The 25887-nt window shown below is 61.4% G+C and overlaps 4 protein-coding genes across 8 annotated transcripts in view; 3 read left to right on the forward strand and 1 right to left on the reverse strand.

The window, feature by feature from the left end:
• The first annotated feature begins 2605 nt into the window (after positions 1-2605).
• On the forward strand, positions 2606-7335 carry GBA (glucosylceramidase beta). The gene is made up of 11 exons (XM_032398365.1): positions 2606-2991; positions 3329-3416; positions 3665-3856; positions 3978-4124; positions 4433-4566; positions 4782-4954; positions 5188-5425; positions 5745-5969; positions 6324-6487; positions 6740-6856; positions 6957-7335. Exons 1-11 carry the CDS (start codon positions 2965-2967, stop codon positions 7060-7062), a joined length of 1611 nt encoding a protein of 536 aa, XP_032254256.1. The 5' UTR covers positions 2606-2964; the 3' UTR covers positions 7063-7335.
• A 101-nt stretch (positions 7336-7436) lies between these two features.
• Positions 7437-12305, reverse strand: MTX1 (metaxin 1). The gene is made up of 8 exons (XM_032398306.1): positions 11805-12305; positions 10756-10825; positions 10556-10635; positions 9004-9096; positions 8653-8835; positions 8427-8503; positions 7877-8031; positions 7437-7775 (listed from the first exon to the last, which is right to left on the reverse strand). Exons 1-8 carry the CDS (start codon positions 12303-12305, stop codon positions 7561-7563), a joined length of 1374 nt encoding a protein of 457 aa, XP_032254197.1. The 3' UTR covers positions 7437-7560.
• An 810-nt stretch (positions 12306-13115) lies between these two features.
• Positions 13116-23066, forward strand: THBS3 (thrombospondin 3). 5 transcript variants are annotated; one of them, XM_032398368.1, is made up of 23 exons: positions 13120-13278; positions 14301-14507; positions 15063-15319; positions 15434-15536; positions 16335-16361; positions 16574-16656; positions 16748-16799; positions 16925-17073; positions 17326-17466; positions 17638-17715; positions 18077-18229; positions 18405-18515; positions 18688-18795; positions 19056-19215; positions 19469-19587; positions 19712-19764; positions 20024-20217; positions 20383-20561; positions 20671-20719; positions 20889-21085; positions 21326-21498; positions 22447-22586; positions 22677-23066. In XM_032398368.1, the coding sequence occupies exons 1-23, from the start codon at positions 13200-13202 to the stop codon at positions 22733-22735; spliced, it is 2871 nt and encodes a 956-aa protein (XP_032254259.1). In that variant the 5' UTR covers positions 13120-13199; the 3' UTR covers positions 22736-23066. The 5 variants fall into 5 exon arrangements, with proteins under 5 accessions (XP_032254261.1, XP_032254257.1, XP_032254258.1 ...); XM_032398366.1 differs by having other exon boundaries at positions 13118-13278; positions 15063-15536; XM_032398369.1 differs by lacking the exon at positions 16335-16361.
• A 2230-nt stretch (positions 23067-25296) lies between these two features.
• MUC1 (mucin 1, cell surface associated) overlaps positions 25297-25887 on the forward strand; it is a 3067-nt gene continuing 2476 nt past the window's right edge. The window contains exon 1 of the mRNA XM_032398308.1: positions 25297-25338. Within this exon, the coding sequence (XP_032254199.1) occupies positions 25297-25338 (42 nt within the window). The remainder of the gene's footprint in view (positions 25339-25887) is intronic.

Consider the following 25887-nt stretch of genomic DNA (forward strand, 5'->3'; position numbering starts at 1 on the left):
TTTGGTGGGGGGCGCCTGGGTGGCTCAGTCGTTAAGCGTCTGCCTTCGGCTCAGGTCATGATCCCGGGGTCCTGGGATCGAGTCCCACATCGGGCTCCCCGCTCGGCAGGAAGCCTGCTTCTCCCTCCCCCACTCCCCCTGCTTGTGTTCCTGCTCTCGCTATGTCTCTCTCTGTCAAAAAAATAAATAAAATCTTTAAAAAAAATAAAAAATAAAAAATAAAATAAAATAAAATATAAAAGCCTCAAGAGCAAATCACATTGTGAGAGAAATCTGAAAGATGAGATGGTGTCTGTGCTGGAAAAATAATTTTTTAGGACTTTTATTTTTTTAAGCAATCTACACTCAGCATGGGGCTCAAACCCACAACCCCGAGATCAAGACTCACATTCTCCGGGCCTGGGCCAGCCGGCCACCCCCATGCTGGAGAACGTTGACATTCAAACTGAAGGGTAAGACGAAGAAACAGCAGACTTACAAACTCTGCGCCTGCCCAGTGACACAGGACGGGGCCGGGGGCTCTGCGGCTACGAGCGAGCCGGCAGGCAGGGCCAGATGCAGTCCACGCTCCACACCTGCTGTGGAATGAGTGAACCGGAGGGCCCTAAGGTGTCGGGTGTCTATGCCCCCGCCTCCCCCAGCAAGGCCTCTGTAGGAGCAGCACTTCCTGGAGAAGCAGGAAGCTGAGTGGGGCAGGTGCTGACCTGCTGATGCGGATTCAGTTCAGTTCAACACTTTGGCACCTGCCCATTCTGCTTGGCCATCTGCATGGACTGAGTAAGACGTGCCTTCACGGAATTAAACACAGACCTCACCTGTTGCAATATTTGGTGCCAAGCAGTGCACTAGACACGCATTATCGTGCTTAGAGCTCTCAACAATTCTGTGACGTTGAGTTGCCACTCCCTTTCCTTTTTTCACAGCCTTGGGGGGAGGAGCGCAGATGCCCAGACCCTGTCCCAGGCACCTGTCCCCCCACCACCGCCACCTGTCCTCCCGGGCACCTGCCCTCCTGAGCACCTGCCCGTGCTGCTTCTAAATAGACTCTAGAAACCCTCATGGACTCTACTCATCCTCCTCTGGGCCGAACGAAGCCAATGCCCTTTCTGCCCTGAGAGAGGGAGCTGGGTCGATGTCCTCCCGGCCAGGAGAGTAGGACGGAGAAGGGCTACGAGCTGGGTTCTCCACACGCAAAGACTCACTGCTTCTTTTGGGGGGCGAAACTACTCCCAAACAAGACTGAAAATGTGTGGGGAAAAACCACTGGAAAGCTCTGCGCCGCAAGAAGATCATAACCATTTCTCTTGAACCACTTTAGCGCCGTCCCCCGCTACCACAAATTATGCAGTCGGGTTTCCCACATTTGGGGAAATCGCAGGGGTTGGCACATCAGGAGTGCAACGAATATGGCTCAGCGTGATGAAGACGTTGATTGAAGGTCAAACACCCAGTACGTGGCAGAGCTGGGACTCAGACCCGGCTTGTCTCCCTGAGACGAGGCTCAGTGTTCTAGGAACCTAGAAGAAAGAATCAATTTTGCCTGGACTGTGTCTGGAAAGTCTTCATTGAAGTAATTAAACCAAAAAGACACCACAAAAAGTGGTTCCTGAGCACCTACTAGGCTCCAGGCACTGTATTTATCTTATTGATCCAGGAGTGACCCTGGGGGTGGGGGGGTGGTATTGCCTCCATTTTATAGATGAGCAATTGGCACCAAGAGCTACAGCTGGTCAGGTCCTAGCTGTGCGTGTCCCTCCCGCTAAATCGTAGGTGCTGTGGCCCAGGAGCCATCATCATGGACAACCCCCTTCTCACATCCACCAAGGATACAGCTGTGTACGCTTTCGTTTCTGAACCTCACAACCTCCCTGTTCTGCGGGAAAGGAAGACCAGTTATGACAGTCCTCATCTGATGACAAAACATGTCCCAAGAGGCACGATGTTGATGACTCCCTCCGTCCAGCTGTGCAGGCCCTCTGCCCAGGGCCCTTCCTCCCTGCTCTTCCGCCCCTTCTCCTCCATGAAGCCTTCCTGGGTCACTCCCACCATGAACACCTGTTAGCTCATCTTTATCTGTAACTATCCGTGTACGCGTCCAACTTCCCTGCCTCTAGAGCCTCTGGAGGGCAAACTGTACCTCAGCCATCTCCCAGTATTCTGGGGCTGAGCCTGTTTTATTAGTATCACCCTTATTAGTATTACTTTAATTTTTAATTTTAAAATTTATTTTATTTTTTTTTGCAAGACACTTTTTTTTTTTTAAGATTTTATTTATTTATTTGAGAGAGAGAATGAGATAGAGAGAGAGAGCATGAGATGGGGGAGGGTCAGAGGGAGAAGCAGGCGCCCCGCCGAGCAGGGAGCCCGATGCGGGACTCGATCCAGGGACTCCAGGATCATGACCTGAGCCGAAGGCAGACGCTTAATGACTGAGCCACCCAGGCGCCCCTTTAATTTTTTAAGTAAGCTCCGTGCCCAACACGGGGCTTGAACTCACGACCCCGAGATCAAGAGTCGCACACTCAGCCGACGGAGCCAGCCGGGCGCCCCGTCTTTATTAGGTATTACTTAAAAATTTTTTTCTCAAGAAAGCAGTGTGCCTGCTGTGGCTCCCATCCTCTGGGATTCAGGAGCCTCGGCCCAACCGTCCACGCAGATCTTCGATCTAGATTCTTCCTAAAGTTGTCATCCACACACGCCTTGCAGAGTCTCACAGGATGAGTAAGCGCCGACAGCCAGGAGGAAGCGAGCCGCCCTTTACAAGTATGGTGGCCGTTGCCTCACTTCCGGTGTCACGTGACCCGCCCATAGTCGTCACATGACCCGTCCGCTCCATTCGGCCGGAATCCAACCTGCAGGGCTAATTCGGTGTCTATAGCTACGGCCGGTACCTGCATCCCTGTTTTTATTTAGTGGATCCTCCATCCTTCCGAGGCTTGAGCCCTGCAGTCCCCTCACCTGGTGATGGAGCTTTCAGGTCCTCCCAGAGAGGTGAGTGGGCCCAGCTCCCCATCGGTCCTGTCACGCTGCTCCCGGAATCCTGACCATCCGGACCCTGGAATTCAATGCATGACAGTCTCCTCCAGCCCAGGCCTTCATGGCTCTTCGACGGAGGGGCAGATGGAGCAGGGAGGGGTGGAGGGAGAGGCGGTGGGAAGAGGGGAGGAGAGGGGTCCTGGTTGGGGTGGGCAGCACCCAGCTGTCTGTGGGCCTTGTTCTGGCCCTGCTAAAGGAGGGTGGAAGACTAGGCTGTGGGCACCCAGCCCACAGGAGGGAGCTGGGCGTGGAGAGGGGCTTGCCTTCTAGCCAGTCGTCATTCTGTTCTCAGGAGTGTCCCCGGCCCCTGGGCAGGGTAGGCATCATGGCTGCTAGCCTCACGGGATTTCTTCTACTTCAGGCAATATCGTGGGCATCAGGTGAGCAAGGCACGGAGAGGGGAGGGAGCCCCCCGCCTCCCTCTGCCTGATGGTCCTTGGTCCCCTTCTGGCATCCAGGAGCACCAGTGGGTGTGGAATAAACCCTTCTGAGCGACTGAGCCCAAGCTTGGGTGGGGGCACAGCGAGAGGAGTTTTGAAATCCGTGTTGTCTGTCCTTCTGACCTGTGTGTCCCTTCTCTGTCTTCGTCCTGTAGCCCTAGCCTCTGCTTGTGCTCCTTCCCTCCCAGGTGCCCGGCCCTGCAGCCCTAAAAGCTTTGGCTACAGCTCCGTGGTCTGTGTCTGCAATGCCACGTACTGTGACTCTCTCGAGCCCCTGACCCTGCCTGCCCCCGGCACCTTCAGCCGGTATGAGAGCACGCGCAGCGGGCGCCGAATGGAGCAGAGCCTGGGGACCATCCGGGCCAACCGCACGGGCACAGGTGACCACGGCATCCCCGCCCCCAGGGCAGGCTGGGGTCCCCCCGGAGCTGTCATGCCAGTGACCACCACGACTTTCTTCCCTGCGCACTGAGACCCTTCGTTCCCTGTGCGTGTTCTCAGGGCTGCTGCTGACCCTGCGGCCAGGCCAGACGTTCCAGAAAGTGAAGGGCTTTGGAGGGGCCATGACAGATGCGGCTGCTCTCAACATCCTCGCCCTGTCACCCCCTGCCCGGGATTTGCTACTCAAATCCTATTTCTCTGAAGAAGGTGAGGAAAAGGGGGACAAGATGACAGTGTGACTGGCACCCCGACCTTTCCGTTGACCATGACTTCCACGCACCCCTGACATTTGGGTCCTCTCTCAGTGCCCAGTGAAGTAAGAGTGTCCCACCTACCTCTCACTGAGCCCGTAGGGATGCTGAGGCTCAGAAGGCCTGGCTCTGCAGGCCCCAGCCCCGGAGCCCAGGCTCCCTTTGGCCTGCCTTGGACATCATTTAGGACTGGCAGGGGGCAGGCCAGGTCCCACACTCTCCTGCTGACCCAGACCCTCCTGCCTTGGCCTTGCCTTCCTGCAGGAATCGAGTACAACATCATCCGGGTCCCCATGGCCAGCTGTGACTTCTCCGTCCGCACCTACACGTACGATGATACCCCTGACGACTTCCAGTTACGCGGCTTCAGCCTCCCTGAGGAGGACGTCAAGCTCAAGGTGGGCACTCGGCCTGGCGGAGTCGATGCCTGCCGGCTGAGAAGCCTCAGGCCGGAGCAGTCTGCGGAGAGACGCGGAACCTGCCCCTGGCTCTGTTGTGTTCTGGGGTGGGGGGGGCAGGGCGGGGGCCGATGGCTAGGCCTGATGCACTGGTCGGGCCAGTCTGTCCGTATTCCAGCTCTGGGTATCTCTCTCCTCATCTCCATTGTCTCCAGATACCCCTGATTCACCAAGCCCTGGAGCTGGCCCGGCGCCCCGTGTCACTGTTCGCCAGTCCCTGGACGTCACCCACGTGGATGAAGACCAACGGGGCCGTGAATGGGAAGGGGTCACTCAAGGGTCGGCCCGGGGATCTCTACCACCAGACCTGGGCCAGATACTTTGTGAAGTAAGGGAGCTGCAAGGCCATGGGGTCTGGACCAGCTCCCCTCTTGGACACCCTCATCTCTGCCCCACCCCTTAACCTTGGCCACCCCCAGACTGGACTCCTCAGACCACCTTTCTACCTTCTGGGCCTTTCAGACTTGGCCTGTCAGTTTTCCCCCCTTGATGGGCCTCCTGTTCCCCAGGGTCTTGGTCCCTTTTCTTGGCCGGGCTCACTCACACCCTTTGCCCTGCCAGGTTCCTGGATGCCTATGCAGAGCACAAGTTACGGTTCTGGGCAGTGACGGCGGAGAACGAGCCCTCTGCAGGGCTGCTCAGTGGGTACCCCTTCCAATGCCTGGGCTTCACCCCCGAACACCAGCGAGACTTCATCGCCCGGGACCTGGGTCCTGCCCTTGCCAACAGTACGCACCGCGACACCCGTCTGCTCATACTGGATGACCAACGCCTGCTGCTGCCTCACTGGGCCCAGGTGGTAAGGCCCAGGGCCTCCAGGAGTATCCCGGTGACCCCCAAATCTAGCATCCAGGTGGCTGGCGCCCAGAGTGTCTTCCCTGCCCCAACTCTTGGTCCCTAGAATTCCCTGGCCTAGAGCCAGGTGCCCAGGTGGCTCCCCTGGGGGCTGACCTCCTCTGGATCTCCAGGGCCCCAGGGGTCCCCAGGTTGTCACCTGAAGCCCCTCTAGTTGCCTGCACCCCACGGCCCATTTCTCAGGTCCTGGTGCTACTTCCAGAACCTTCCGGGCAGGGCCCAGGTTCAGTGGCCCCGTCCCCTCTTTGCCCTTCCCGGTAAAGGTGCTGGCGGACCCGGATGCAGCTAAGTACGTCCATGGCATTGCTGTACACTGGTACCTGGACTTCCTGGCTCCAGCCAAAGCCACCCTGGGGGAGACACACCGCCTGTTCCCCAACACCATGCTCTTTGCCTCCGAGGCCTGTGTGGGCTCCAAGTTCTGGGAGCAGAGTGTACGCCTGGGCTCCTGGGACCGAGGGGTACAGTACAGTCACAGCATCATCACGGTGAGCCCCCGCCCCCCACCGGGCACACCACCGCACACCCTCTTGGTCTCACCAAGGGAAGGCCTCTTCGCCAACCGTCCCCGCTGACTCGCTCTTTGGGGCAAGTTTTGGGGTCTCGCGATTCCCTATCACGCTTTCCCTCCCAGACGGGCACACCTCATCTGCCTCAATTTCTCAGCTTCTCTTCCGATGCTTCCATCCTCACCCCCCCCCCCCCCCCCCCCGAGTACCGAGGGTATAGAGCACCCATCACGGGGACGGGGCACCCGTCACCTGTCTTCCTCACACAACCCTTAACGACATTGTCTGGGGACCCTGTGTGGAGCCTTTGTTTCTGCTCTGCTCCCACCCCAGAATCTCCTCTACCACGTGGCCGGCTGGACCGACTGGAACCTCGCCCTGAACCTGGAAGGGGGGCCCAACTGGGTGCGCAACTTTGTGGACAGCCCCATCATCGTCGACATCACCAAAGACACGTTTTACAAACAGCCCATGTTCTATCACCTCGGCCACTTCAGGTGAGTGGAGGGTGGGCCCCCTGGCATCTCCCGCACGGGCCTACAGCGCCCCCCGTGGGGGAGGGCACCGGGGGGAGGCACCGTGGTCCCCCCCCCGGCAGGAAGTGAGCAGGTGGCGTCAGCGGACGCTGGGGATGGGCAGTGAGGGCGCAGCTTTGGCCGGGGCTCTGGGGGTGGGCAGGGGGAGAGTGCCTTCTCAGCTGAGTGAGAAGGGAGTGGGCCCCGGCCTGAGCACGCCTGCTCCCACCTCAGCAAGTTCATTCCGGAGGGCTCCCAGAGAGTGGGGCTGCTGGCCAGCGAGAAGAACGGCTTGGACGCCGTGGCCCTGACACGTCCCGACGGCTCTGCGGTCGTGGTGGTGCTGAACCGGTGAGAGCGGCGGGGCCGGGGGCGGGGGGGCCGGAGAGCGGGGGCCGGACGGCGGCCTGGGCAGGCCGAGTGCTCAGCTGCTCTTCCCCCCCTTCGCCAGCTCCCCCAAGGACGTGCCTCTCACCATCGAGGACCCTGGCGTGGGCTTCGTGGAGACGCTGTCCCCGGGCTACTCCATCCACACCTACCTGTGGCGCCGCCAGTGACGGCCCGGGCTCGGCGTGGGCATTAAAGGGACAGAGTCGGCTCCCGTGCTGTGTGTGGCTGAGGAGGCTCTAGGAGGGCCGGGGGGGCGTAGGTGACGTAAGCCCGGGAGCAGCGGTTTGGGTGACTCACTCTCCCCCTGGCTGGGGCCGGGGGCTGGAGGCCCCTCGGGAGAGGACAGGGCAGCCCCGGCGGCCCCACCCCCGTGCTGTGTGCCGGCTCCGTGGAAACTGGGCTGGGGCCCAGGGTGAGCTCACCGTCTGGACAAACACGAGCTGGGGGTGGGGGGCGGCTGAGGGAAGGAGGACATGAGGGAGGACATGCACGGCGGCCAGAAGGACGGCGGCCCCTTAAGGAAGAGAGTGTCTGATTCCAGTCAGCGTGGACAGGTTTATTACGGGAGTGGCACCCCACTCCCAGCCGTACTGGCAATGGGGCAACACGGGGGCCTCTGGAATGTACGACAGTAGAAAAGTCAGTCCCGGGGGCGTGAGGACACGTCACTCCTCTTCATCCTCCTCAGCCATGCTCAGGGACCGCGCGCCCGGGGCCCGAGCAGGCGTTGCCCGTTGGATAGAGACAATGCCACTGAGCAAGGCGTAGCCCGCCATGGCTGCCAGGCCCGCCAGCACGGAGAGGACCTGGTTCCGGCGCCGGTACGGTTCCTCCTCAGTCTCCGGGCCCACTGGTGCCTGGCGTGGGGGTGGCACCTCGGCTGAGGAACAAGGAAGGAAGGTGGGGGTGGGGGGCTAGTTCCTGGACCCCTGCCCACTTTCCCCAGGGCTGGTGCCCACCCCTCCCCCGTCTGCCCCTTACCTCCATCCCAGGGGAAGTAGAGGCTGAGGATGTGTGTGCAGTAGGCGCAGAGGTTCTGCAGCCCCCGCAGGTGGGCCTGCAGCTTCCCGCTGGGCAGCCTGGCCTGCAGCAGGAGGGCCAAGTAGCTGAAGACGAAGGCGTCCAGGGAGGCGGGGCTGGAGCAGAGAGAGGGCAGGAGGAGACTGTGGCAGAAGGGGTGGGGACAGGGTGGGAGGAAGAGCGGGCCCTGGCAGCAGAGGGCCCCCAGGGGAGGAGAGGACACCCGGTTCTGGACCTGGCGTGGGGAGGGCTCCCCAGGCGGCGCCAGCCTGGCCCTGAATGGGACTCTATCCCGGGGCTGCATAAAGGGCACATTGAGCGCCCCGCAGCCCTGCAGGCCCCCCCTGTGCCTGGCAGCCCTCCCACCTCACACACAGCCCCACTGTCATCAGGCCCAGTGTCTGTCCCAAGGACCTCTCGTCCGGCGCCTGAGCCACCCCAGTCCCTGCGGCGACACCTGAACCCGCATCTTCTCCCAAACCGCCTGTCTTTCCCCTGGAGACGGACTCACGCATCTCCGAAGAAGAACTTCTGAGAGCCCAGGCGCTGGGAGAGCAGGGTCAGGCATTCCCGAGCCTCTTGGTACAGCTGCGGGAGGACACAAGGCAGGCTCGCGGCTGCGGGAACAGAGCCCCCTCCCGGCCTGGGCGGCCCCGTTCCTGGCCGTGGTCTTTGGGGCTCCTCTCCTACAGCAGTACGGCTGGGAGTGGGGTGCCACTCCCCCTGCCCCGAGGTACCTCCTTCTCCAGCTCTTCCTCGTTCTCAGGCCCGTGCTTCCCGCCCAGCAGCTGCAGCCGCTCCATGAACTGCCGCTGCATGCGGCCGGGGAGGAAGAAGTTCAGGGGAAAGGGCATGGCCTCCGCATACCACTTCCGGGTCACTTCCACGTAGTTCTTGGTGTCTACCCAAAAAGTATGGATCTGGATTGGGGAGGTAGGAAGGATGAAGCAGGTCTGAGCCAGCGCAGCTGCCTGACTTAGGGTGGGCTTCTGTGCTGCCCCTGGCCTCCGTGTGTGTGAGTGTGTCCATGACCCCCCCACGCCCCCACCTTACTGGCCACGAACGCTGGGAGGTCTGGGCGCACTCACCAGCACCGGGAGCAGCTTCTCCTCCAGCAGAGACATGAAGGCCAATGTGTCTGCCCCTTGCCGGGCTGACAGATCATAATCAGCGTTGTACTTCTGTGGAGGAGATGCCCATGAGGCGGACACCAGGAGGCTCCAGGGCACGTCCCCAAGGAGGGAGGCATCCTGTCTGGTGCTACCCGCACGGCCTCTGAGTGCAGCAGAGGTAGAGCAAGCAGCTTTTCCTGCTGAGGCCCCCTTGCCTGGGCCCGTTCAGTAGCCTGTTGCTGTTGGCGGGAAGCCTGGGCCTCGGAGCCTGCTGGCCATCAAGGTCGGGCGCCCGCTGCGGGGAGAAAGGCAGGCCCAGCCGCAAACCAGGAGCAGCTCCCGGAGCCTCCACAGAAAGCTGGCAGCGTGCCTGCTGACGGCGACTTTCTAACAGGAACTTCCCCAGTCCAGGCAGCGCACGGCTGGCAGAGCGGAGCTCAGATGCCGTGTGGGCCTCAGTCCATGCCCCAGGAACTAAGGGACGCCTTCCTCGTGCCCAGGGCCCCTTGGCTTGTTCTCTCAATGCCCACGGCTATTTCTTCTCTTTCATTCCGTGGCCCGGGCGCCACCACACACATTCTAACCGTACCCCAGCTCTCAGCCTGCCACACCTTTGTAGGCTCCCGTGTCTGGTCCTCAGCAACCCTCTCCACATCCTGAGCAAGTTTTGTCCCCACATAACCTCTGGAACATGATCCTTAAAAAAAAAAAAACCTCTCTGAGCCTCAGATTCTCCCCTGTAGAATCTCCTCTCAATGTGGCTGTGTTAGGAGAACACTCTGGAAACTGCCAAAGCTGTGCTCATACATAAGGAATCAGGGCAGTGGCCCAGTCCCCGCCAGGAACTTTGCATTCTACCTGGATCCCCTCTCTCCATGCCTCCCAAGCCTCCACTGAATTCCCCAGCTCCTTCACCCTTCGGAAAGCAGAAATGAAGAAGAGGCCCCACTTCTGACAAGTGTTCCCATGAAAGAGGAGCCATTGGGAAGATCCTAAGCCCCCTCCTTTCACAAACAAGGAACTTAAAGCTCTGGGAGGTGAAGGAACTTGCCCAAGGTCACACAGTCAAGGACAGAGGGAAGAGCATAGTCAAGGTATCCCTAGTCCTCTTGTAATACTCCCTCCACTTCCCCACGCTGGCTTGAAGCCTTGTCTGTCCTAAGCCCCATATCCAGCCCAACCTGGTCCTGTGAGAAGGACAGGAGCCACCTTTGAGGGCCTCATCTGAGCCAGATATTCTCCTCTGCCGTCCTTTCCCTTCCCTGTGTCATCAGCCTGTTCACCTCTCCCTCCCTGCCCAGCAGGCAAAAGGCACTGTGCCTCCAGATGCCTCCCCAGCTCCCCAGCTTCACGCCTGGCCTAGTGCTTTACTGGTCTCAGCAGCTCTGGGTGTGTCTCTCCCATCGGACTACGTGTTCCTTGAAGCCCTGGGTCTCCTGCATCTAGCTCGACGTTTATCAATAAAAGTCTGTTGCACTGAAATGACTGAACCACTCTCACTGGCAGCCCTCCTTCCCGAGCCACCTACCTCTTTTCGAAGGTGGGTGATGATCTTGTGTGGTACCGAGATGACCTCTCCATGACTGGTCCGGAGGGCAGGCAGAGTTCCTGACATTGAGAAAAAAGGACGCCCACCAGACCCTTAGCTGCCTATCCATATGGATTTACACCACATTCCTGTCCGTCTCTTGCTCCACCCCTTCCTCACCCCCCAGGAACATGGGGTACCTGAAGGGCTCTGCCAGGGGTTGGTGATCTTGTGCACCTTGAGTGGGGCACCAGTAAATCTGGCATAGGTCTGCAGGGAAGGAAGCAGAAGGCAGAGAGGCCCCCAGAGGGGATCAGGAAGAGAAATAACATCTATTGAATTCCTTTTGTGCTACACTTAGTACCTGCCTCACAGAAGAAGAGGTGGGCGTTATGGCTGCCATTTCACAATGGGCAACACAGGGCTCAGAGAGTGTGGACAGGTCTGCCACTCAAAGCCTCCCCTCTGTCCCCTCTCCTGCCATCTACCTGATGTACACATAGCCTCCTAAGTTCCTCCTAACCAGTATATCCCTTTCCTTGGAAGCACTGACCATGTCCTTCTCTGGGAGTCTCTGTGGCCTGTTCCTACTTAAAGCTTAGCACCTGAACACATTACTTTTATTTGCTAACATGTCTGCCGTTCTGCAAACAACTGCAGGGGAGAAACTAAGTCTTATCCATCTTTGCGTGCCAATGTGCCCTATTTGGAAGAGGCCTGATACGTGCTTATTAAATGAAGGATGAGTGAATGAATGAAGTGAACTAGTCTTTCTGACTGCAAAGCTCTTTGCACAGAGCCTGGCGGTAAGCCTTTTGGTTCAATAAATAAGCTCAGTAAATGCTGCTCAGTGAGGAGGAGGAGGAGGAAAGGGAGTCTGAGAAGACAGGAATGCCAAGCCCGAGAGCCCGGAGATCGTCCAGGCTCAGTAAACCTCCAGATGAAGAAACAGCGCTCAGAGACGAGAAGGGATCGCCCCAAGGTCACATAGCCAGTAAGTGGATGAGCAAGGACTTAAGACTCATTTCCTGAACCCCAACCAGGCCTCTTGCTGTGGCTGCACGAAACCTAGGCTGTTAAGCCATAGGGCACCGAGCCCATATGGGCTAGGCGCAGTCTTTGATTGCCTCAGTTTCCCCCAGTGCTCCCGCGCTGAGGCACCCTGGCAAAATTCGGACGATCGGCCAGTTCGGTTCCCCCCCCCCCAGTCCCCCGGAGCGCGGCAGAGGGCAGTGGCGCCACCCCTCACCAGCACGGCCAGGCTGTCCAGATCCACTGACGGTAGCCCCCAGCCCCCCGACCAGCAGAACAGCTCCATGGGCGCCGCCATCTTGCCCGCCCTCTGTCCCGGAAGCACCTCCCCTCGCGCTTCCGCCCGGCCCCGCGCGGCTCCCTCCACCCGCCCCGCCCCGCGGGCCGCCGGAGGCGGGGGCCGGAGCGAGCTCCGAGGCGGGGCGGGGCGGCGCGGGGCGGAGCCGAGGGCTTCTGGGGAGGGTGGCCGCCGCCGGCTCCAGAGGCGGGTCCCGAAGGGGGGAAGGGTTCTCGGCCGGGCCCTCCTCGCGGAGGCTGGGCGCCCTGGCTGCGGGGAGCCCCGGACCCCCGAGGGCGCGGCGGGTCCCGGCGAAGCGGGTCTTGTGCGCCCGGGCCGGCTCTGGGGTTTCTCGCAGCCCTGCACGCGGCCTGGGCTGCGCCCGGGCCCCGCGGGACTCGGCCCGGAGCAGGGGCCGCGGGGGGGTCCCCCGAGCCGCATGTTTTCCACAGCGCGTTATGTTTGGAGCCCGCCCCGCGCCGCCTGTCGCCATGGAAACAAAACAGGGGCGGCGGCGGCCGTAGCCGGGTCGGGCTGGGGCCTGGATGGGGGGAGGGGGTGGGGCTCGCGGGCCGTTGCCGGGGTAACGGGAACCGAGGCGCCCCTCCGCTTCATCCGGGTCACGGCCTGCCCGCCAGTACCCCATGTGTTCCCTGTTTGGCCCCGGCCCCTTGCCTGTCCCCTGGTTTACTCCCGGCCCTGCTGGCCCTTTCCTCGTTCCCGATTCCTTCCGTCCAACCCCTTCACTGACCGCTGCGTTAGGCTGGCCCTCCAGTTCCTGGCAGGGGCCTCCACGTTTTCCCAGGAATGAGGCACGTGTCAGGGGACCCCCACCCTAATAAAGAGCACTTGCTTCGTCAGAGCAGCGAAGTTCAAGCCATGTGGGCATCCCCTGGGCACGATAGCAAGCTAGTTTCCACCACTCCCTTGGCATCCTCTGATGCCAGTTGTGGAATAATGCCCACTGTCTGGCACTGCCCCTGCCTGGGGTTCCTGCCTTCCCCGACTGTAACTTACAGAAAGCAGTAGCGTTCGGTAGTGGCCCCCAGCAGCGAAATGCCAGGAGGGAGGGAGGCACCTGGGAGGGAGGACCGTTAGGGAGAGGCAGGAGGCAGGGAGGCCTCCAGACTCTTCCCCAGTGCCCCTGGTTCCCAGGGCTGGGGATGCCTCCGGGCTGATTGGCAGCTCTTTGTTTCAGCCCCCCCTCACCCGCCTGATGGCCCCCCCCTTCACCTCCCCCTTCCAGTCCCTCCGCCCCCCGCTCCTGCTCTCTCCGCCTAGCCTTTTCCCCTCCCAGCCGCCTGCCTGCCAGGGGTAGTGAGCCAGCTGAGCGGCATGGAGACGCAGGAACTTCGAGGGGCCCTGGCTCTTCTCCTCCTTTGCACTTTCGCATCTGCCAGTCAGGACCTGCAGGGTAAGCCTGTCTCCATCCTCTTAGACCCCGCTGGGCCTCCTCCCCGTTTGCCCCCAGCCGAGTAGCAGGAAACATGTGGGCCAGGGGAGAGTCCTGAAATTGACCAGGAGGGAAGAATTGGTGAAATTAGGGCCATAGACGGAGGAGTGAACACCAGAGGGTGGTGGGTGAGTAGGAACTGGCCAGGGTCAGCGTGAGGCCGGGGCAGAGGACTCAGGAGCTGGATGCTAGGGCTGCCCCGGCTGGGTTGGTGTCTGAGCATCCGCAGGCAGCCCAGGATCTGGGAGAGCAGTGCAAAGGTGGGCTTCTTCACCCGCTGGGCTCCTGGCTGCCCCAGGACAGGGTGGGGGTGGGGACCGAGAGGTCTGGGCTCTCCCGGAGGTCTGGCTGTGGGATGGGCCTGTGGGTGTGGGAGAGGTAGCTGGAGCAGATGACAGAGGCACGGATTCATTACTGGCTGGAGGGGAAACCACAGACTGGCCAGGACACGGGAGGAGAGGAGCTGGGTCCTACCTTCCCGTGGGGGAGAGGCAGACAGTACTAGGGTCGGAGCCCTCAGTGGGCAGCTCTTCTCATCCAGAGTGTGTGTGCTGAGCCCCCAGGATGGGAGGAGGGGCGTTCGGGTGTGGAATGAGCCAAACCAGCAGCGTAAAGAGAAACTGCTTTTCCATTTCTGCGCTGTGGGCACCAGGTGCTACTTCTGCGTGGGATCAGCACAGTGGCTCCCTTGCGCCACCTGGTGGGCGCATCTCAGTTGTGCCAGGCGCTGTTTCTGTGTTTCCGAGAGGCTCAGGCCTTCGGGTTCCAGAGGGTGGCAGTAGGCAATATTGAGGGAAAGGAAGGCACAACGCCTTGTCTTCTGATAGCAGCAAGGGTTGAATTTCAAGAAGGTGACTAACGCTGCCTGGGGGCGGGGGTGGGGGGTAGTGATGAAGGATGCTCCGCCCTTGAGGGCTCAGGGGAAAGGGCAGGCCTTGGCATTTGACCCCTCTCTCTGACCTTGGTAATCCTTGCCTGGCCAGTGATTGACCTGCTGACTGTGGGCGAGTCTCGGCAGATGACAGCTGTAGCAGAGAAGATCCGGGCAGCCCTGCTCACTGCTGGAGACATCTACCTCTTGTCCACCTTCCGCCTGCCCCCCAAGCAGGGTGGGGTCCTCTTTGGCCTCTACTCTCGCCAGGACAACACACGATGGCTGGAGGCCTCAGTTGTGGGCAAAATTAACAAAGGTGACTGGTGGGCATCTCCTTTCCTGCAGCGATGATCCCTTGAGCACTTTCCCTCGTCCCCACTCCCATACCCCTCTTAATTCTCCTTGGGCTCCGTGGGGGCCCATGGACCCATCCGACTGTGCTCAGGCACCAGGGGCGCCTGGAATGGGGTGCTTAGGAGGTGCCTCAGGAGGCCAGGTACCCAAACAAGAGAGTGAGGCCTAATACTTGTAGGGAGGGGGTTTTGTACTTGGGGCTGCCTGGGGGAGGGAGAGGCATGTCTACGTGTCCCAGCAAGGGTATTCAGCAGCCCCTCAGATCCCCGGCACAGTCCAGTGGGTACAGAACCAGCTGCCACCCTAGCAAGGGACAGAGTGACTGAAGACTAAGGACGTCCTTGTCTCTGAACCGGTTTGAAAAGCATCTGTTGTGTGCCCATCACATACAAGGTGGCGAGAGATGCATAGCTGACTAGGGGCTGATAGGCATGCCGTCCAGAAGAGTTGATTCGAGGCTCAGCTGGGAGACAGGGGACGGGGGACAGGACCCGTACTGACCTCCCCTCCCGGGCAGTCCTGGTGCGGTACCAGCGGGAAGACAGCAGAGTGCACGCGGTGAGCCTCCAGCAAGCAGGCCTGGCCGACGGGCGCACACACACGGCTCTCCTGCGGCTCCGCGGCCCCGCCCGCCCCAGCCCTGCCCTGCAGCTCTATGTGGACTGCAAACTGGGAGACCAGCACGCTGGCCTCCCTGCGCTGGCCCCCATTCCTCCAGCGGAGGTCGACGGGCTGGAGATTCGGACTGGACAGAAAGCGTATTTGAGGATGCAGGTGAGCAGGGAGGGAGGGCCCCCTGAGTTCCCGCAGATGCATTTTGCAGCAGCAGGGGGAGGAGGAGTTGGTGGATTTTCCCACCCTACTCTGCTCCTATCCCCCCCCACCCAGGGCTTCGTGGAATCTATGAAAATGATTCTGGGCGGGTCCATGGCCCGGGTGGGAGCCCTGAGTGAGTGTCCATTCCAGGGGGACGAGTCCATCCACAGTGCAGGTAACACGGAGCTGACGTTCTGGACCCCAAATCACTTCCTGTGGTCTTTGTTGATTCTCATCTCCTTGTCTTCCCCCTTAACGCTCATTCCTTTGGCTCACTCATTTTCTGGGGCTTCTGACCCTGTTACCCCCAATCTCCTTTGCCTCTGGCTCTGTGATCTCCAAATGATACAGCCATCCCAGGAGGCGTGGCTCGAAAAGTCTCCCTGTTCAGGTGGCCCCGCCTCCCATGGTGGCTGGGAGAATAGAGCGATGGAGGAGAAGAATAGAACTCCCAAGCACTCCGTGTGGGGGTGAGAAAGTTAACTGCTTGGTCTTGGTGACCCAGGGAAGGGTCTTGGGTCTTTCTTAGCTTTCGTTGGGAGGCTGTCACCTACCAGCAGTCTGAGCATTGTCTATCTGCCTGGTGTCTCTGACAAGGATGTTCAGAGGTTCTTACCTAAATAAAATGCCCACTTCTCCCAGAAGCTTGGTAGGGGGACTGGAGCGGAAATGGAGTGGACTGGGGGCCTGGCCCTGCTCTGGGTCACCTCTCACTTGGATCCCTTCTGCTGCTTCTAGGCCTGGGAACCAGGAGGATCTGGGTTTTGACTGTGAGGCAACCCCCTTGGAGGGTCCCTCACCCAGTGGGGAGAGCTGGTGCCGCCTGCCTGTCACCTCTGCCCTCCTACCATCCAACTGCCCGTCCTTCTTCCAAGACTCCTCTAGGCCTTTGTTCCTGCCCCTCTTTTCCTTCCTCCTCCTCCCTGGCCTGGCCCTCTTCACGTTTCTACCCTCTGTGTTTTCTCCTCTCCAGTGACCAACGCACTTCACTCCATCCTAGGTGAGCAGGCCACAAGGAGCGGGGAGGGGCGAGAGGCTGGGGAGGAGGTCCAGGGCTTGGGCAGCGGCCTGAAACAAAGTCCTCTTTAGCCAGGAGAGGGGTGGGGTTTAAAGGCAGGGTGGGCAGCAGGGGCAGGAATCGGCTTACTGCCCCAAAGAGGGACCAGGGCTGTGGCCCAGTTCTGAGCTTCTCTGCACCCGGGGCTCTGGCAGGTGAGCAGACCAAGGCGCTGGTCACCCAGCTCACTCTCTTCAACCAGATCCTGGTGGAGCTGCGCGATGATATCCGAGACCAGGTTTGAGCGCACTGGTGGAGGGGGCGGCACGGGCTCTGGGATGGGGTGGTGGGTGCGAGGAGCTGGCTGCCCCCATTCTTCTGTCCACCAGGTGAAAGAAATGTCTCTGATCCGAAACACCATCATGGAGTGTCAGGTGTGCGGTGAGTGGGAGAGTGGGGTGGGCTCCAGATGGCATCCCCGTGTTCCCCACCCCGTGGCTTCGGGCTCCACTTCCAGGGATTGGCATGGCCACCTCTGGGTGGCTCTGACCGTGCCCGCCCCTCAGGCTTCCACGAGCAGCGTTCCCACTGCAGCCCCAACCCCTGCTTCCGAGGCGTGGACTGCATGGAAGTGTATGAGTACCCCGGCTACCGCTGCGGGCCCTGCCCCCCTGGCCTGCAGGGCAACGGCACTCACTGCGCGGACATCAATGAGGTGGGGAGGGCAGCCTGCGAGGGCACAGAGAGTTAGGAGAGGCCCGAGGCGGTGGGGTGGGTGTCAGTCAGGATCAGAAGAGCCCGGGCTTTAGGACGTTGGGAGACAGGAAAAGAGGTGAGGAAGGAGGGCGCAAAGTGCGTGGCGAAGACCGGAGGGCCACGTGGAGGCCCGGGGGTGGGGCGGAGAGCAGTGAGGCCGGGTGGGGAGAGCACAGGCAAGGGCCTGACCGCTCCCTCCTTCGTCCCGCAGTGTGCTCACACTGACCCTTGCTTCCCTGGGGCCAGCTGCGTCAACACCATGCCCGGCTTCCACTGCGAAGCCTGTCCTCGAGGCTACAGAGGCACTCGGGTGTCCGGCGTGGGCATCGACTATGCCCGCGCCAGCAAACAGGTCAGGTCGAGTAGAGCGTGGAGACGAGTTTTTGGCCTTGTGGGGACCGGGGGCTAACAGGCTGGACACGGGGTCCTTGTGATAAGTGGGCTGGGGCTCCGGGCTGGTGCTCTGGCTTTGCTGGGGGAGACCCGCCTTGGGTCCGGTCCTACCTCGAGTCTGCCCCTTCAGGTCTGCCATGATGTGGACGAATGCAATGACGGGAACAATGGTGGCTGTGACCCAAACTCCATCTGCACCAATACTGTGGTGAGCCGAGTGCCCGGAGTGTGTCGGGAGTGCTGGGGTGTGTGAACCCCACTTCAGATCTGCTGCTCCCCCTCCTCCTTCCCTAGGGCAGGCCACACAGACGTGGCACACTCTGGTTTGGAATCCTGGTTCTGCTTCTTACTGTGACCGTTAGCAGGTCTCCTGAGGTTCAGTGTCCTCACTTGAAAACTGGGGCTGAGATACACCTCAAAAGGCTGCCAGGAGAGCCCAAAGGCGATGACTGCCCTAGCTGGCTTCAGGCTGGGAGTGCCCACTCTGCACCCCTCGGGCAGGACAGCCCCGGTCCTGGGTGCCCGGCGGGCTGACCCTCCTCCCTGAGACACTGCTTCCCTGTTCTTAGGGCTCTTTCAAGTGTGGCCCCTGTCGCCTGGGCTTCCTAGGCAACCAGAGCCAGGGCTGCCTCCCAGCCCGCACCTGCCACAGCCCAGCCCACAGCCCCTGCCACGTCCATGCGCACTGTCTCTTTGAACGCAACGGGGCAGTGTCCTGCGCGGTGAGCTAGGCCTGGGGCTTGGGGGGGAAGGGGAGACTCCGCTTAGGGCCTGGGATGGGGGCCCACATGGGAAGGGGCCCGGGAACTGGTTGGTGAGAATGGGGGCTAGAGCAGGAAAAGGCTGGGGTGTGAGGAGACGGCCCTGGCCCTCATTCCTACCCTTCCCGTTGCCCAGTGTAACGTGGGCTGGGCCGGGAATGGGAATGTGTGTGGGACCGACACGGACATCGATGGCTACCCGGACCAGGCCCTGCCGTGCATGGACAACAACAAACACTGCAAGCAGGTGTGGGGCAGGCGGGCAGGCAGGCAGGCTGGGGCAGGGGTGCGTGCCTAGGCTGGGGTGGGTGCCCAGGCTGGGGCGGGGGGGGGGGCAGCCTGGGGCAGGCGGGCAGTGGTGAGCGCGCAGGCTGGGGCAGGCCACAACCCATCCTGCCTCTTCCTCCCCTGACCTTTAGGACAATTGCCTCTTGACACCAAACTCTGGGCAGGAAGATGCTGATAACGATGGCGTGGGGGACCAGTGTGATGATGATGCCGATGGGGATGGGATCAAGAATGTCGAGGTGGCTCCTGTCCCTTTCAGCTCCTCTGCTCCCCTCCACGCCTTGTCCCATAACCCTGTCCCCCCTTGGTCCCTGGCGGCTCTGCAGGACCTCAGTGCTCAGTTAGGGAGGCATAAACCCTGTGCCAGGACAGGGTGGATTCCGTGGAGGGCGGGTGGGCGGGCCGGCACGTCGTGGTGACTGCAGACACGGGCACGGGACGAGGTGAGGGCTAGGTGGCCAGGGGTGCAAGGGAGGCCTGACTCTTCCTCTCACCTCAGGACAACTGCCGGCTGTTCCCCAACAAGGACCAGCAAAACTCTGATACAGATTCGTTCGGGGATGCCTGTGACAACTGCCCCAACGTTCCCAACAATGACCAGAAGGACACGGACGGCAACGGGGAAGGGGACGCGTGTGACAACGATGTGGATGGGGACGGTGCCACTGGGGCTGGGGACTGGGAGGCCCGTGTGGATTTGGGTGCCGGTGGGAAGGAGGGGCAGTTGGGCAGTCTGACGGCCGCAGGGGGAGGCCTGGGTGGGCAGAGGGCCCTGGGAATGTGAGGCAGGGGGCAGGAGCAGGCCAGAGGGCGCGGGCGGATTCCCGGCGCAGCTGTCCTGGTGGGAGAGCAGCTCCGGAAGAGCGCCACCTGCTGTTACTGACAGGCTTGTGCCCCCTGCACGTCTCGTAGGCATCCCCAATGGATTGGACAATTGCCCTAAAGTCCCCAACCCCCTGCAGACAGACAGGGATGAGGACGGGGTGGGGGATGCCTGTGATAGCTGTCCTGAGATGAGCAACCCTACGCAGGTACAGGGGTGGGGAGGGCAGGGAGCGGGAGGGCCTGGAGTGAGGTCCCAGCCCTTCCCATGGGAAGCGTCCGGCCATCGTCTTCAGTTATCAAGAGATGGTGAGAACGGCCCCCCTCTCTCAGACAGATGCAGACAGCGACCTGGTAGGGGATGTCTGTGACACCAACGAGGACAGGTAGGGCGGGCCAAGAGACGGACGGTCCTACCGGGGTTCCTTTACTTTCCTGCAGTACATTCTCTGTTTCCTGTACGGTTAAGCTCTGATTCTCCACTACTGTTGAGCAGGAAGTCACTCCCCTAGTCTAGCCTCCACTCCTGCCGCTGGGCGTTCGCCTCACCTGGCTGACTGCAGGGCACACCCCGGACTTCTGAGCAGAAGAGAGGGGATGGATGTGGTACTTTTAGAGCCTTTACTTGGTGCCTGTTCTGGGCAGCGATGGGGATGGACATCAGGACACCAAGGACAACTGCCCACAGCTGCCAAACAGCTCCCAGCTGGACTCAGACAATGACGGACTTGGAGACGAGTGTGATGGGGACGATGACAATGACGGGGTCCCAGACTACGTGCCTCCTGGTCCTGATAACTGTCGCCTGGTACCCAATCCCAATCAGAAGGACTCAGACGGTGAGGCTGGGGTCCCACAAAGGATTGCACTGGAGGGGGCCCTGCCCAGGGAAAGGAGGCAGGTGCTGCTGGGGAGAAGCCAGGAAGACAAAGCCCGACGGGGGGTTAGTCTTGTCTGGAGGCCACGGCCAGGCCTTCCTGAGCACCTGGCCCCACTCTGCCCAGGCAATGGTGTTGGGGATGTGTGTGAGGATGACTTTGACAATGACGCGGTGGTCGATCCCCTGGACGTGTGCCCCGAGAGTGCAGAGGTGACCCTCACAGATTTCCGGGCCTATCAGACTGTCGTCTTGGATCCTGAGGGTGATGCTCAGATTGATCCAAACTGGGTCGTGCTCAACCAGGTACTTGGGCAGTGGGCTGGGCAGGTGCTATCAGACCAGACTACCAGGTGGGGCCTAGGTGGGGCCGCGTACCCGGAACAGGGCTTTCTTCTTCACTGCACACCCCCAGGGCATGGAAATCGTTCAGACCATGAACAGTGACCCCGGCCTGGCAGTTGGTATGTATGGGGCACCCAGTTTGATCCTGTCCACATGGAGGAATCCTACAGGGTCAGAGGGTGGGGGCCAAGCTGGCCATACATGTCACAGGCATCCCTTCCCACCCTGAGTCCGCCGTGGGCCAGTGGTGGCTTTGCTGCCCTGACCTTGACCCCACCTGCCCCCCAGGATACACAGCCTTCAATGGTGTGGACTTTGAAGGCACCTTCCACGTGAACACGGTGACTGATGATGACTACGCAGGCTTTCTCTTCAGCTATCAAGACAGCGGCCGCTTCTACGTGGTCATGTGGAAGCAGACGGAGCAGACCTACTGGCAGGCCACACCCTTCCGGGCTGTTGCTCAGCCGGGGCTGCAGCTCAAGGTCCGCGGCTGCCCAGAGCCCCCAGTCCGGGGCCCTTTCCCAAAGCCTCCCTGAGCTGGCCCCAGGGCTTCTCCCGCCGCCTGCGTGGGGACCCTCTTCCTTAGCCGTCTGGCCTGGAGGTTGGCTCCCCGGGACTCCAGAACGTTCTCCTGACCACCTTGACTTCCTTCTCCACCTGCACTTCCCAGCCTGTTGTCTGGGTCCTGTGGTTGATCCAACATCTTTGCCAATACCCTCCAGGCAGTGACGTCAGTGTCCGGCCCAGGTGAGCACCTCCGGAATGCCCTGTGGCATACTGGCCACACCCCTGATCAGGTGCGACTGCTGTGGACTGACCCGCGAAACGTGGGCTGGCGTGACAAGACCTCCTACCGCTGGCAGCTGCAGCACCGGCCGCAAGTCGGCTACATCCGGTGAGGGAGGGGCTGAGCCCTCCTGAGGGACCCAGGCCAGGCTTTGCTTCACCTTTAGCTGGGACTCACCAGTGACGGCCCCTCTACTCCCCTCTACTCCCCTCTACTCCACTCCTCGGTGCCATGGGCTGGGACCGGGACCACTTCTCTCTCTCCCCTCCCACCACAGACGTCCCTCCTCAGCCCTGCTCTCCTCCTCAGGCAGCCTGGGCCCTGGTGCTGGTGCGACCTAGGACCTATAGGTGACGTTGGGCGAGTTCTTCCTCGTCCGAGCTCTGTTTTTCCCTCTGTAAAGTGAGGGCATCTCTGGGAGCCTCTAAACCACAGGCCAGTCTTTGGAGAGGCCCATCACATCCAGCCCCTTCAGTGGTACCTCCCAGAAGCCCCCCCATCACGGTGTCTGACCCGGAAGGGGTCGTCATTTGCAGAAGAGTAAACCGAGGCCTAGACTGCACACTTCTTAGTAGCAGGGCTAAGACTTCTCAGTTCAGTGCTGTGTGCACCCCTGTGCATTTCCTAGTTGGTGGGGATGACAGGGAAGGGAGGGGAAATGGCAAGAGCCCAGGGTCCACGGACTTGGGTTGGTTCTCCTTTAAGGTGCCTGGGGCTGCAGGGTGCCAGGGCAGGGGATAAGGGAGGGTGGACTAGAGCCTGGGAAGCGGGTGACTTCACCCCCCAGCCCTTTGTGCTCATTGTCATGGCAACCCAATCCTCGCTTGGAATGTGGCTGGTGCTTTGAGATGCAAAGGGGGCGGACAAAGAGGCAGGGGCCCCAGGCCTGAGAAAAGCACCCGTGTCCCTCCCCTTTCCTTCCTCCCTCTCCCTCCTTCCGTTCTCTCCCTCTGGCCCGGTGAGCTCCAGGGGGGTTGGGGATGAGCAGGGGCCTGGGCTTGATGGCCCAGTGCCCACTGGCATCCTAGCACCCACGGACACCCCTATCCTGGACAGGGTGAAGCTCTATGAGGGTCCTCAGCTAGTGGCGGATTCTGGGGTGATCATTGACACAGCCATGCGGGGAGGGCGTCTTGGTGTATTCTGCTTCTCCCAAGAAAACATCATTTGGTCCAATCTCCAGTACCGATGCAATGGTGAGGCTCCAGACTGAGATCAGCCTGACCTTTCCGATGCCCTCGTGGGAGAGTCCTAGCTTCTGACCTTAATCATTTCTCCTTCCTCAGACACAGTGCCCGAGGATTTTGAGCCATTCCGGAGGCAGCTGCTCCAGGGAAGAGTGTGAAGAGGCGGCCACCGGATTCAGAATCCTGATTTTAGACCCTTTGGCCTTGGGGTCCATCCTGGAGACGCTGGGGTCTAATCTACAGCAGCTCAGCCAAACACAGACCCTCCTCTGGCACCCACAGGAGTTTAGCCCCAGAGGGGTGGTGACCCCACTGTTCAGGAGTTGGGAAGTTTTCAAGGGATATTTTTCTCAGGCACTAACCCCAGGAAAGATAACACCACATTGCCATAAAGTTCCAGTGGTTTTCTAAGCTAGTGCATGTTGCTTATTTTAGGGATTTTCCGGGATAGTGTGGGGAGCAGGAAGGAACCTGAGGGGGTGAGGAAGGGGGCTGGTAGGATGAAAGTTGGAGATCTACAGAAGTTTGGCTGTGTCTGGGGCCGGGTGGAGGAGGGAAGGTGCTGGATTGGGGTAGGTGAAGGATGAGGGGCTAGTCCGAAGATGGCTAAAGTCCTCCCAGCCCCACTTACTCACGGTGGCAGCGGCGACACTCCAGTCTATCTTAGGTCGTCCCGATCGAGAGGAGGGCTGGAGCTGGCCCGCTCGGGGCGAGGGGGAGGCCGGGGGGCCGGGGGGGCCGGAGGCCGGGACGAGTGCAATATTGGCGGGGGAAGGAACAACACTGCACCGCGTCCCGTCCCTCCCGCCCGCCCGGGGCCCGGGATCCCGCTCCGCACCGCCTGCAGCCGGACCAGCCCCAGAACCGGGGTCGCGCCGGGGAGTTGGGTCCACCCTGGATGCCAGGGCCTTGGCGCCTGGACGAGGGGGGAGGGGACGGTGTGTGTGGGGGTGCCAGGAGGGGAGACCGCGGTGGCCCGGAAAGCCGCTTTCCGACACCCAGCCGTTGCGCGCGCTTGCTCTTTAAATACTCGGAGTGCGTGGCGCGGAGCCGTCGCCATGGTGACGCGTGTCCCAGCAACCGGACTGAATGGCTGTTGCCTGGCAACGCCGGGGCAGAAGTTTTGGGGCCGCCCACTTAGATGCTTGCGCTTTCCCCCGCGGGCGGGTGGGGGGCTTCCGCGCCCCTCCGGCCCGCGCGCCCCGCCTGGCCGCTGCACGAAGCCGCGCCCCCCTCGCCTGCCGCCCGGCTTCCCCCAGCCCCGTGGCACCGAAGTGTTATGAAAGTCCCTTGTCCAGTCTACTCGCTGCGACCGAGAACTGTTCCTAATGCGGACGCAACTGGGGGATGTAACCTCCGGAGGGGGCCCGACCCCCACGCTCCACGTGCGCTGTGCCCCAAATACCTCCCCGTGCCCAAACGTTTCTGCCCTTCGTACTTCTCCCCTGCCGTTACCCCCTCTCACATACAGTCCCCTGGTCACCACCATGTGCCTGCCTCCCCCCAGTTGCACTGTGCTCCCCATGATAGCTCTGGGCCCCCAAATACCATTCTGTTGCCCCACCTAGTCTCCGCCTCGTAAACGCGTCATTAACCTGCCCCATTTCCCCTCCCACATTCCGCTGTCCTCTCCCATAGACCTCGGCGCCCCTTCCCGGTACCTCAGGACCCCACCCACTGAGCGCCACCTCCGCCGGACTCCGCCCCCACGCGCCCCGGGGTCCCCGTAGCGGTCAGCCTTTGCGCCCACGGAGCGGCGCGTCCCTGCGCTCTGCGTCCGAGCCCCTGACCTGCGCGCCGGGGCCCCGCGCGCCCATCCCCCCCACCCCCACCCCCGCTCCGGCCCCTCCCGCGACCCGGGCGTCCCTGCGTTGTGGCGCGCGGCCGCCAGGCTCCCGGGGGCCGCCAGGGGGCGGGAGAGCCCGGCCCGCCGCCCGGCGGAGGACCGGGCCGGAATAACCCTGCGGTCCCGTGGAGCGTGAAGTGGAACTTTCTTCCCCCGCCCCCTCCTCGGGAGAAAGCCAGGGCGGGAAGGCCGGCTGCTGAAAGCTTCGGCAGGGCGGGGACTGTGGGTTTCGGTGGATCTGCGTGCGGACCGGGACAGGGAGCGGCTGGGACAGGGCGAGGAGCGGCGGGTCCGGGAAGGGGCGGGGGGCTGTCCAAAAGGGGCACCCAGCCCACCCTTTCTCGAGGCTTCTCGTTCCTCCCCAGCCCGCACAGTGGGGCTTCAAGGGGTGCAGTGAGAATGGGGAGCGGGGTGAGGGACGTGAGGGTGAGCTTCCTCGGCCTGCTGTCCAGGAGCCTGACCTAGCCCACTTCCTCTGACCCTTTTCTCACCTTGGTTGTCGCCCTGAGGCTAAAAACGAGAGCCTGGGAGACCCAGGGCCTTGATTCCCCCCACCCCTTCACCGCCTTCTGGAGCCAGGGAGTGGTTGGTGAAAGAAGGAGACCATTTGGAGAACAAACAGGTTGTCAGAGGGTTGAGTGGTTGGAGCCCAGGTTTCCCACCTGAGGGGCCAGGAATGATTGGGGAGGAGGAGGAAGCAGGAGGTAGGGAAGGGGAGAGGGGGCGGGGTTTTGTCCCCTGTCACCTGCTTTGGCTGAGCCTAGGGCGGGCCGGGGACCGGTATAAAGCAGCAGGTGCCTGTGACCGCCCCACCTCACACGCAGCGCGTTCGGGAGACTGCTCTGCCCCCTCCCCACCTGGTTCACCACCACCATGACACCCGGCTTCCAGGCCCCTCTCTTCCTCCTGCTCCTGGTATCCGCACAGCTTACAGGTGAGGGGCACAAGGTGGGAAGGGGGCTGCCTAGCTCATGGCGTCTTCCCAGCCTTTCTCTGGGTTTTCTTTGCTAGCAGATGGTACCCCAAGGGGCAGAAGTTATAGGCAGGAGCAACCCAGTCTGTGCCAGAAGAAAGGAGAGAGGCTAAGGACAGACGGAAGAGTCAGTCCCTCCAGAGAGCTGGTGCCAGGGGCAGTACAATGACCTGGAGCGAAGTCTGGGGAGGAGGTGGGGAGTCAGGGGAGGTTAGGTTTTAGGAGTGGAGAAATGGACAGCTAGGAGCAGAGGAGTGTGGGGAGAGGGAGGCTGTCAGCCAGGAAGGAGGAGGAGGGTCTACCCAGGATTTGGTCCACTCTCCAGATCTTCTGTGCCATTACTGCTCAGGATGCCAGTCGATGTATTTCCTCCTCGTTCTGATTTGTCCCCTAACCCAACCCCGTGACCTCAACTTCTTACAGCTGGCACTGCAGACGGAGACAGCGGCCCCGCCTCGGGCCCGACCACCACCCGGGGACTCCAGAGCGCC

The sequence above is a fragment of the Phoca vitulina genome, unplaced genomic scaffold (assembly GCF_004348235.1).
Source record: "Phoca vitulina isolate PV1807 unplaced genomic scaffold, GSC_HSeal_1.0 scaffold115, whole genome shotgun sequence".
In the NCBI taxonomy this organism is placed as follows: domain Eukaryota; kingdom Metazoa; phylum Chordata; class Mammalia; order Carnivora; family Phocidae; genus Phoca; species Phoca vitulina.